The following is a 12,662-nucleotide window of genomic DNA, read 5'->3' on the forward strand; positions in this document are numbered from 1 at the left end:
AGACCACTGATGATTTTAAGCATAAACTTTATAATCCTAGGTTGTTTTTTTTTACTGTTCACTAACACATAAGCAAAGAATGAGAAGGAAATAACGAAATTATATTAAGAAATCCTATAGAGGACATCAGGGGATGTAATCTGGTTTTGAATTTACTGGAAGTAATCTGATTTTCAATCCACTTTATCTTTTTTTACTTCCTATCTGAGAACTGCACACTGAATTTATAGGTACCAAATTCCAGTAAATTGTTCACTTCCTGAAACTTGAGATGCTCTATGGAGATAATCTCATTTTATTTTAAAATGGTAATGGAATTGGTCTCCATGATAAAAAAAAAGTTAGTAAGTCCCTTTTTTGATCATATTAGTTGAGGAATTAAAAAGTGAACCATAAATGAAAGCACAGAAGAGTATTCTGTGGTTGGTTCACATACTTGACTTCCCTGAAACCTTCTGTGATAATTCAAGCAATAATCTCAGATTGCTTTTTTCTGCACAGTATACATGTCAATGCCTTTTATATTGTCATAAAAGGGGGATTTTTAGCAGGGATTTCTTATATCTTCTGTCAATTGTATTTTCTTTTTTCCCTCTGCACCATTGCTTGTGTCCATATTCCATTTATTTGGTGGCATAGTTTTCCCTATTGCACTGTAAGAGTGTCTGAAGTTTACCCACATCCTCCACAATGTTTTTATGACAAAGGGTAGAGCCTTTTTGACAAGAGGAGGCTGAATTAAAGACAAATCAGAGACATAAAAAATGTCAGTACTGAGAATTTAATTCAAATTTCCTGGTTTGCTCTCTATTACATTCAGTTCAGAGACAAACTTCCCACTTCTCCAAGGCCAGATGCAGTTGGCATCACTCTTTCCCTCTGCACTTCAAAAGGCAGGGGAGCTTCCTGCATCTTCACAGGCACATCTGCACACATCCATCTCATGTTTGCAGCTGAGAGTCTAAAATTTCTGACTCTCTTTTAGCTCAGAGACTCCAAAAAGAGGCAAAGTATTTTTCTGGTGCCTATCAAGCTGCCACTGCCTCATTGCCTTTCCAAAATGATACTTTTTTTTTTTAATGGCTTAAACTTGGGGACAGGAAAGAAAAAAAGTCATTTATTTGGAGACTAGAATTAAATTTGCCACAAGCTTGAGTTTTAAAACATTTGAAAAGAAAAAAGCCTAGGGAGAGTTGGCTTCTCACATTGTAATAGTACGCTCTCAGGGTTGTTTTAAACACCTGTTTAAAAAAGTTAATTGTTTGGAATGTTTTTGCCATATCTAAATGAAAATATCACATAGTCTTCTGAGGACAGCAAACCCACTCTGCCTTCTGCAGTGTAACTAACAGTAGAGTCTTTCACAGTAACTCCAGGTATGGGGTTATGCAATGAAATTTGGTTTTGCTGGTGAGCTTCTTGTTACGAGCCATTGAAAAGAAAGCTTGGCTTTGATTTGTCTTCTTTCTCTGAGTAGAGTTTAGAGCATCTTTTGAGTCACAGTACTTAATTACAGTGATTCTCAGTATTTATGGATGTTGTTTAAAGTGGCATTTCTAGGCCATTTCAGATATTTGTCACTAATGTGTTAAATTTGAGTATGTCATGTTCAGACACCACCTCAGTGATAGAGAAAGAGCTGCCATGCAAACTTCATTGTTGTTTTTCCCACTCAGGTTTATTTTGAAGCCAGAGGTTGGGTGTCTGAAAATGCAAGACCAAGTCCTTATGCTATCAATTGGCACAGTTGGATAGAGCCACAAATGCTGACTTAAAGAAAGCCTCTGACTGAAGGCTAACACAGATTTGAATCCCCAGCTGGTATTGTTACACCCAGTAACAAATGAGAAATAATTTATTTGGACTTAGGAATGGGAAAATCATTGGGTTTGCAAGCAGTAGGTAAGCAGTGAATGCTGTCGATTCAGATTAATAACATGTGTTGCTTCACTGCAGCCAATAATTAAAACATTGACCCTTTGTAATTGTAATATATTGTCTTAATTTGTAACAGCAGCTAATCTCCTGCCTTTCCCCCACTTTCTCTTGACAGAGGGAGCGGCTGAGGAACATTGAGCGGATTTGCTTCCTCCTGCGAAAGGTGAGCACAAACCAGCCAAGGATTTGTGGAGTTTATGAGAATTAAAGCCATCCAGTGGCAATGTGCATTTATTTTCTCTTTGATCCTCACACTCTATTGATGGAAAGCTGGATTCAACTGAGAAGTGAAAGTCAGGATGACCTTGTAAGGACAGCATAAGACAAATTATGAAAGGTTGACATAATAGAGGATGTCTGGATAAAAACTGAACTTCAGAACATCAGCCCATTTATTTTGGAACAAGCTTTCCCAAGGTGGTGAGTCCTTTTACAGTTGCAGCTGGAGGTTCTTTTATACTCCTATAAAACTGTTATTGTTGTAGTACAAACTTTTAAAGCACCCTTCTTTTTGGAACAGTGGCTTACTACTTGACATGCCGAACGTTGTTATTAGTTATGTATCTAATGTTCAAGGTTTCTGGTTGATGGAATAAAAAAAGTTGATAGCAGCATGTATTTTAGCTTGACACAGGTGAGATGCTGAGTGCCTCAGCTTCTGAGAGAGTCGAAGGAGCTGGCAGATTGTGGGTTACTTGTTTGTGGCTTCAAAAAGGATTTTCATAAGCAATCTTTGTTTTTACTGACTGTCTCCCATTGAAGTAAAAATAATCATGGTTCCAAACTATTTTATTCTATGTTCAAGCTTCTATACATTGTGTTCTGCAGAGTAACAAAGCCACCTAAATCCTGCATTTTTCCTTAAAAAGGTCATCACTGCTGAATGCACCCTAATGAAGCTGAGGACCTAAATTCAGATAGGGTTTTAAGAAACTGGTGGCATCATCCTCAGAGGTTCTGGGAAAGCCAGTGCTGAGGATTATCACTTTGGGCTGATCCAAAGGCCTTGCTGTGACTCCATGCAGAACCCCTGGGCTGCCATCCTCTGCTCAGTCACAACCTGAGTTGTGTTTGTCTGGCACTACTGTGGGCAGGTGACTGCTAAGAGCCACATTTAAGTACATCCCGAGCCTGTTTACGCCACCTGGGGTATGGAAATAAGGGAAAATACTTAACACCAGTAGCTTTCCACTTTATCAAATAGGCAGCCAGCCAGTCTCAAGCTGTGTCCCAGTTTCTTGGACATAAAGCAACTGTTGAGTGGTAATGGTTTAATATATGTGAGCCCCATGGGAATGCCTTGCCCGCATCAATGTTTAATTTTTACTGCTCCTCGGCCTTGTTGTGAACGGCAAAACGGAACATTTTGGCTAATTGCAGGCTCTGTATTCATAAGGGATTGGCTTGCTTCTGGTTCACTTAAATGGTTTGTTAATTCAGCCTCTTCTTCAAAGTTCTTTGGGGACACATTTGTTTTAATTGAGAGATTATATGCAAGAAGAGGAGGGTGCAATAACTACAGAGATTTGTAGCCTTCAAATCTGACAGCCACTAAAAATAGCTGTGTTTTATGTAGCATAGAGGAAAATTGAGGAAAAACAGTAAAGAGCTGAGTGCCAGCTATATCGATACAGGAAAATAGCTGTTAGGAATCTTCCAGCAGGTACTAAATATATCCTTCAATCTTGTGTGGCTTTAGGGTCTGTTTCTATTTCTATGAAACAACAGCATACCTGTTTTGAAGTCAGGAAGTTCTTTTACAGGCCTTTGAAAACAGTGGTGTGTTGCTATTTATGACATTAGAACTTAATGCTTAAGAGCTGATGTAGATTTGTTGTTTAAAGAGGTTGTAAAAGTATGTTCAATTTCATTATATGCTGGTTTTAGAAGGGGCTCTTGAGAATTGTTAAATTTTTAAATATGTCATAGAAATCTGATCTCAGTGACCAAAGACCCTCTTAAGGATGTGGTTTTGGTTTTATCTCCAAAACACTTGGGGACATTTATTGAGAAACTATGACCAGGTGTGTGATATTTCATCAGACATTATATAATTTATCTAACTTATTTACATTTTCCAAAATAGAATGGAGGATGCAACTGTTCTGCAGCCAGGCATTTTCTGATGTTTCCTTTTGGGGAAAATGTTTGTATATCATTAAAACAAGCAGGGTTTGTGTGCAACAGATATATATGATGCTGGCATGCAGGAACACATAGGTCCTTGTTTCTATGGTTCTGTAGGATTAGATAAGCCCAGATTTTCTGGTTACTGGAGAATGACTGATTCTGCACAAAGAAGATATGAATGTTGGATGGATAGCCACAGTCAGAGCTCTCCTGAACTAAAGGAGAAGGCTCATTTTCTGAACCCTTCACCACGTGAGGTCCTCTCAGGCTACAGGTGCCTCATTTCCTTCAGTGGTGTGGGGCTTTCTGGGGTAGATTTGTGCTGCACGCTGTTGAATATCCCATCACGCAGACATTGGCTGCCACACGAGTGGCAGGGCACACCAGTGGGAGCAAAGGCTGTGGAGGCTTTTTTACTAAAGATTGCCTTTGTTTCCCTTGGGATGTGATTCCATGGGTCACTGTCCAGGGGACACAAACTAGTGGTGTGTGGGAGCAGAGCAGTACAGAGCAGCTCAGGCTTCTTGGGCTTATCAGCCCTGCTGAGGGGTGCAATCAGCAAGATGTGCCTGTGAGGTCTACCATGATTTTTACAGTCAAATATTTTGGTGGGGTTGTTAAAATACATTCAATTAGTGATGACAGCAATATCATTTAATTGTAATTGCAGCTGTATTTCGAGAAATCTGTCTAACCAATTGATTTCCTCATTTTTTAATTCCTAATTGATACTTACGTTAACAGTAAAGACAATTAGGAATCTCCTAGATTAAAATACAGTCAAATTCATTAATCAAGCACTGTAATATTATTACTTTACCTTGGAGGAAATTTAAATTAAACTTTGATTAGGTTATGCATCATAATTTTTGAATTAATTCAATAAATCCTTACTAAGGAGGAGAGTTGATTGAACTTCTTGCTCAGTGAACACATTTCAGATTTCAGTTTGCTCATGCCAGACTCTGCTCAACAATTTAAGTAACCCTTTTCCAATTATCAGCAAATATTTGTTTTTAAAGCCCATTAAGCTAAAATAAGAGTGATTTCTGAACATCAGAACTGGAACTTAACTGGGAGGGAGTTGAGGTAGATAAAAGACAGACTTTTACTCATTTTTCTAATGTAGTGCAGCATTTTAGTTAAGTTATGCTAAAATTCCTGAAAAGATTGCAAGTATAAGAAAATACTGTACCAGAGCTCAATCTTTTTTCTTTTTTTTTTTTTTGGGATATTTTGGTGCTCTTTTTTTTTTTTTTTTAACAACTCCTGAAGTCATAATGGGAAGAGGATAAATTCAGCAAGAATTCTAACTGCAGGCAAGGTGACATTAATCTCAAAGATGTTCCAGATGAACTTGAGCTGTCTTGAAAAATACAAACAAATAGGCAGACAAAAACCCCTGCAGGGACTGTATTTGAATAACCAGACTCAGCCAATTCAGCACTCCATTCCAGCAGTAGTATAGTAGATAGTGAATCAGGAGCTGGGGTGTTTAAAACAAAACAAACTTAAAAACCTCTTCACCTAATATTTTTTGAAGCAATTTTTAATGTTTTAGTGAGGTGATTGGGCAGTGCCAGTGCTTGGTCTGATCTTGTATTTCTGTCACTGTGGTTTCCAGTGCAGCTGTATCTGCTGTAGTAATGGTGGAAATTTATTCTGTATTCAGTAGTTCTGGTGTTTACAAGGTTCAATTCTGGTTTTTACCACTTGGCAAAACTAAAACAGAAGTCTATTTTAAATTTATATTTCATTGTATATGCCCTAATACCTGTGATAGTTATGTTTTACTGTATTTACAGGTTTTGGTAAATAACTTAAAAGATTTTGGTTAATAACCTCAAAGAGCAATTGTAGAAGCCATTCCATTCCGACTGAGACAGTGTAAATAAAATGTAAAACCTAGAGAGTGTAATATAGAATTCCAGACACAGAGTGTCTGTACAGTTTTGTTTTGGTGCATTTCAATATTTATATATTCTGTAAAAAAAGTTAAAATTACTCACATGTGTGCAAGTAACAGTAATCCAGAGACATGAGCAAACAGGAGCTTGAAGGTGATGGGTTTACACCACAGGTTCAGTTGTGGTCAGAGCACTCTGAGGATGAAGATAAGACTTGGTCCTGTGTCTGTGTCGTGGCTGGTTGTCAGCACCGAATGCAGACTCTCAAAACCCCACAATATGTTCAGTGAAACATTACTGAGCTGTTGGATCAGCTAACAGGGAACAGGTTAGCTTTTAGGCTTTTCCTTAAGGATTGTTTGAGTATGGAGGTTCTTTTTCTTTATATGTATCTCAATATTATGTGAAATTAATCTTGTCAAAAAGGCCTATCTTTCCTTGTTTACCCTTATCCAGCAGACTTTCTGTTTCTCCTATATTTTGGCTGAAGGAGGCTGACCAATATGCACTAATTGCTGTATTAAATAACTTTTTTACTGGGACCTTGATAGGCTCCAGACCTTCACTTTCCAGTGGCTCTACCATTCCCTGCTTGCAGCAGCCGCTGTAGCCACTCTCCTTTAGGAGTGCCAGGTGTCCCAGTAGCTCATTTCCACTGACTGGCCATATTCTTTTCTTCTTGATCCATTTGCTGGTTATTTGAGGATTGCTCTCTCTGTTGTTCTGCCTCAGAGTCGCTGGCAAGCCTGAGATAATGGGATGGATTTTAAGAGTGTACTTTTGGGTCTGTCTGCTGATTGCTTCATCATGCATTTAGAGATTTATGGATGTGTGACATTCTTTTACCCATCTGCAGGCTGACAGTCATTAGCAGAGCACTTCTGTAAGCCTATAGCATGGCTCATTAAAACGCTTAATGTGAGGTTATATAAGCAAATTTAGCAAATGTGATGCATAATCACAAGGAATTTTGAAAGTGGTGTATAACCATCCATATTGTAAGAAGGAATCACACTTCCTCCCTGGGGCTGAGAAATCTCCTAGGTGGAAACTACAGCTGCAAGACAATTAGTTTGTTGTGAAACTGGGAATAGCAGCAATGGTTTTACCTTAGTAGTGCTGTACATTTTTTACAACCTCAATAAAAATGTTGGAATTCCTTATTAAGTTGGACTCAACTGAAAAAGAAAATGTTGCAGCATAGCCACACTTAGAGGATAAGTCTTCAGGGTTAATATATCGCAGGTTTCCTCTTAACTGGTAGTGGACATTTAGTCTGAAGCTTAGGTGCATGCGTTATCTAAGAGGAAAACAGAATTTTCAGTCCACCCATACAGCATTTTTGGGCTGTGGAAATGGCAGTGATAGTCTGCCCTGCAGGAGAAAGAGGCTGATGCTTCCAGAGTTCTGATAAACTGCTGCTCAAACAAGGATCACAAAAGGGAACAAAAAATGGCAGCGTGTGACATTTTTCCTGTTAATAGTGGTTGTTACAATGATGGAGCACATGAACTTTGTCTGCTCTCATTACTGACCAAAGAGTTCATCATTGTTACTGGCTTCTCAGTGCATTTCATGTTTCTTCATGTGTCGAATGCTCTCTCTTTTCACACCTCATCAATGTGATGACACTGCTGAGTTTTGAGTAATCTTCTGGGCAGTAGGAAAACTGTCAGGAGACCCTTCCCACAGAGTGACTGAGAGCATAAAGCCCAATCAAGAGGCAATGTGGGTATCTTCTGAAGAGAATATAAAATTCTGTGTGTAGAAATAATACTGCAGATACCCAGCTTATTATTCAGTGTCTCCCTGTGACTCAGGGCAATACAGAAGATTATACTCAGGCAGTGTATAAAACTATTTAAATAAATCCTATGTATTTTTAAGATTATTTTCATCATCTGAAATGCCTTTTATTTTCTCCTCAGTCTTTGCACTGCAATTTCAGTGGTTCGGAACAGTTGAATCCTTTTGACTGGATCACATCAGATAGTTTTGTCAAGATCTGAACTAGTTATTAACTGGCCTGATAAGCAATGTGAATCTGAAACAGGTGTTCATTAATCCTTTTTTTAGAGGTTTAAACATATGATCTGTTATTGGGACAACAGTGATATTCTGAATTCACATTATCAGATTAAAACTTCATGATTTAAAAATGTCCTAAGTAAAAAAGGGTAGTTTTAGGCTGTTTCATTTGTTTTTTGGAAGAAAATATAATAGAGGAGCAACTCTGCTTTTGTTGTCTTTAGGCTGATGTTCTGTTGTCTTACATTTTGCCACTTCTTGTATTTTGCATTCTGTTCTCTTAGTTGGATACTTTGATCTTTTAAGGGTTGTGTTGTGCTTCAGCCAGAGACCGACTGACTTTCACCAAGACTTGGCTCTTCTTTTCCATAATGTTGTGTTGGTGATTGTGTTACAGCAGTGCTTTTGGTCTCAGGTAAAGAATAAAGCCTTGTTGTGCCAGATGCTACAAAAACCACATGGTAATAAATATGAAGAACACTTGTTTGCACTCACAAGACATGTACACAACAGGAAAGGAAAGGTTGCACAGTTGTTCTGATGATAGAAATCTTCTTTTTGGACACCTATCTAGTTTTCTTGTTAGCAGGCAAAGCTCGAATCTTTTATTTTTAATCAAAGGTAAAAATTTGTTTGCTTTTTCTGAGGAGTCTGATGTTTCATTGTGTCAATAATTGCCAGAGGTCTGGAATCTCTACAGCAGCTGTTCAAATCCAGCCCAGTTTGGAGTCAGACTCAAACTGCTGCGGTCACATTGATGGTTGCTGGGAGTGAAATTATCTGGTGTTGTATGCTTAGAGGCTTGGGATGTTTGCTCTGCAGAAATAGTAATAAACACAGGCAATAAGATGAGCTAGATCACTGTCAACCTCACACTGAGTGTGAGCTACACCCCTGTGCTGTACATACACACACAAAATTAGCTTCCAAACTGCCTCAGAAGAAATTCCCGAGTTTGCATGCAGCCACTGGAATAAAGGATATTGCGGTTTCCAAGGCATTGATTGTACCTGCAGAATTTGTAGGATGTAAGCTTGCCAAGCTGTGCATATTCTGTCAATTAGGATTTGGGCTGTGATTGCAATATGTTTCATAAAGCTAAATTCATTGAAGTTCTCCTTTGTTTGAAGTGCCCAAAACTTTTTAAAATATGTGAGACTCTGAGCATATGTGAGAAACCCAAACTTGGTCTGTATTTCAGTACTCCATCCTTATTTGAAAGATCCTGCTAAACTTCTGTTGCATGATAAAACCAACTTTGTTCTGGCCTTCAGAGTGGCTCTGACAAGATATTTTCACATTAGGAGAGAATATTTTTACACTTCAGGGATAAAATTTGAAGTCAGCTAAAAATGTATTAGTACACAATTATAAGTTTATGAAAATCATGAGTTATGGTAAAGTTCTTTTTAGACAGCTTTCACACAGCATCTCTCGTTAGTCAAAAAAGGCAGGAGATAAATTCTAAATCTTCTGTTCATGTAAAACAGTGAGGCTGTCCTTAGGTTGTACAAGAGAAAGAAAGAGGAATGATAACAGGAGAAGTGGAGATACAAGAAAAGGAAGTAAAATATTTCTAACTGAAATATGACACACTTTCACTAGCTCTGCGTTGGTTTAATTGTTTTCTGCAGCTTGCCTAAATGAGGAGGGAGTTAATATATTCACAGTGATTCACACTTGGTAGAGGTTTTGTTTGCACCAGAAGGATGAAGGACATAATGATTTTTCCTGAATCTTGTAATAGATTTCCAGTACAGACAAAACTTGGGCATTCAATACCTCTGTTACCGAGCTGCCTTTTTCAGTTCTGCATTCTGACAGGAAATTCAGTACAGATCATCTGAAACCTTCTCTCTTTCTCTCTCTTAAGTCTTTTCTGCCTACTTTTTTGTTACATTTGTTATCTATGAAGTGTGGAATGGAATAAAATTGGGCGTTCTCTATTCAGTTAGCCTTTTGGGCACCTACATAGTTTGAATTTCATCAGAAAGAGTGGAACTTGGCACAGAAGCTATTTTGCAGAACTGATAATAAAATTGAGATCAAAGAGCTGGAAGTATTTATACTTTGTACAGAAATTATCCTGTAAACGTTGCTTGACTAGAGATAGTGCATTTCTTCTTCACACTTTCTGTTATATTTTATAGAGAGTAAATTAATATTTATTTTAAAAGTATTATTATTGCAGTGATTCAGTAAAAATACTGAATATAATCCCTTTTGTCCTTTCTCTGGGTATGGTATCATATCTGGAAAGAAAATCCTTAAAATAGGACTAAGGAACTGAGAGGAAGTGTAGTATTTCTGGCAGGCCATCCATTCACTACTGACACTCATTGATTAAGTGAATTGGGCCAACACTATTTTTAGTCAATTTTACAAGTTCCTGAATTCAGCACTTTTGAAAAGTTAGAACATAACAATTGCTATTTTTAGCAATAATTGCCTAAGGATGTCTGTGTGCTTACCTAGGGATAATGAGGAGATAGATCCTGCTGTGTCTGCCAGGTGCTCATAGCAGGGGGAGCTCGTAATGGGTGAAGTTAGGAAAACTACTGCAAGAGTGAAGAGTTCAAACTTGTGACTCAGCCACAGTTGGATCCTTACCCCTCTTCTGCTCTGGGGGTAAGTAGGATTTGCCAGAGTGATGCCTGATGAAAACTGGAATATCCTTTGAAGGGAGATACTCATAGTGTTATTACTGATGAAAATGTTTATGTATAAAACTATTTCTGCTTAACTGACTGTATTTTGCTGCTAATCTCATCTCTAAGTGTTTAGTCAATAATCAAAGTGCCAAACGAAGTGTCACTCTATAACTGATGACCTCTTGCTCTACAGTTCAGCTTCTCCCAGTCCTGTTCTGGAGGATTTGTAAACATAAGTCCTTACAGCAGGAGAACATCACAAGTCACAGCGGAATAAGCTGAAGATGCAGCAAAAATGTAGATGAGTAATGCTGTCTGTACTGTGCTCCTGAGAGCAGTGTACTTCTCAGCCACTTGGGGTGATGTGATTTACACATCTGTTCCTCGGAGCTGTGTTGAAATATTGGCAGAATTTGACTTGCTAATGGCCTATGTTTGCTCTAATTCAGAATGCAATAAAGTATTTGCATTTTAATAAAACGAAGGAAGTTAAACCAGAGGTCACTGTTATGTTTGGCACAATGTTCAGTAAGAGTTTAAGTTGGGATCACACCCTATAAAGCTAGCACGCAATTACAAAAAGCAATATAATTCCTAAATGTGGAGCACAATGATTTTACCCCATATCTGTTTATGGATGCAGGTTTTTTCTGCTGTGAGTTAAATGCCCTACCTTGCATCTCGTTGCTGATGCTTTCCATAAAGCTGTTGTAGTGCCAGGGAGGGAAATGTCTTTGCCATGTCTGCACTGCAGCAAATCCCCTTTCTCAGACTGGCAGTCTCTGCACACCCAGTATGCAGAAGCAGCCCTTTAGTGCACACTTGGTTTGCAGCATTCGTGGATGTGTCAGTCTTGGGCAGACCCCAGGAGAAGGCCTGAGGGCCCTTCCTGAGCCGTGCAGATGGCTGGACTGCATTTTGATCATCCCCGAGGTTTCATAGCCCTGCCTGTGGACTGGGGCTGGTTCTGTGGCTCCTAGCGAGCAGCTGCAGCAATAATTGCCGTTCTCTCAGTTTTGGGTGAGCAGACAAAGGCGGCAGGAGCTGCTGGAACAGCCCAGCTGGGGGTGTCCGGGCTGGTTGTGCCTGAAATACGAAAGCGAGGTAGGGCAAGAAGGGGTTTATTACCCTGTTTTCTGCCAGTGCTGTGGAAATTAGAGGAGTTTGCACTCCAGGGTTGCTAACCCAGCTTCTGTTACTGGTTTGGAATTAGCGTCAGGAAAGGGAAGGTCATAAAGCTGGCTCCTGATCCCTGCTGAGTGGAAGAGAACAGTTTGCAGAGGAGATACACTTGTAAGATCACAGCACATCTGCCCTAATGACATGCCTTCCAAGGATGGGGCACTTCTTGAACTGTGCCGGTGCCCTGCAGACCCTTCAGTCTTTTTTTAAATCCGTTTCATAACCTTTTTACCTGTTGGCTGCTGTGACCTCCCATGGGCTCTGCAATACCGAAATATTTATAGATACTCCTGATGAGTGTCCTATAAAGACCTGATTCTCATCTGTCACTCCTGTTGAAGTTATTACAGGTCTTAAGAAAAAGCTTAAATATTCTAGTCATAAACTAGCTCCAGTGGAATATATAGAATTGAATATTATTATCCCCAAGTTGCAGAAGAGAGAAAGAGACAATGAGAAGTGAAATGATAGGCCTAAATATAAATGTGTTCAGTAACTGAGATGGAAAGAGCATCCAGAAATCCTATATTTTAATACTAGATCTGGTACTGTGTCACAGATGGATATGGAGTGAGAATAGTAATTAAGCTCTTTGTGTTATTCATGTCATTGTCTGGTATTTGTGCTGCAGAGTGACTTATGTTCACATCCACTTAAAAGAAATGTTTAAAGAAATTCCCATAGCTCTTTTAGAATAATTAAATTACTTTCAGAAAGCATTAGCTTTTTGCTGCTTTGTTTTATTGTGATCCCGAGTAGAGGGTGGAGGGGTGAAAACACAGATGTTATATTCCTTTTTTAAAATTTATTTGTGCTCTGCATTTAG

At 38.8% G+C, this 12,662-nt stretch overlaps 1 protein-coding gene across 1 annotated transcript in view; it reads left to right on the forward strand.

Moving 5' to 3' along the window:
* CNIH3 (cornichon family AMPA receptor auxiliary protein 3) overlaps positions 1-12,662 on the forward strand; it is an 84,725-nt gene that overhangs the window by 56,312 nt on the left and 15,751 nt on the right. The window contains exon 3 of the mRNA XM_063391114.1: positions 2,054-2,101. Within this exon, the coding sequence (XP_063247184.1) occupies positions 2,054-2,101 (48 nt within the window). The remainder of the gene's footprint in view (positions 1-2,053; positions 2,102-12,662) is intronic.

Source organism: Prinia subflava, chromosome 2 (genome assembly GCF_021018805.1).
Source record: "Prinia subflava isolate CZ2003 ecotype Zambia chromosome 2, Cam_Psub_1.2, whole genome shotgun sequence".
NCBI lineage: Eukaryota > Metazoa > Chordata > Aves > Passeriformes > Cisticolidae > Prinia > Prinia subflava.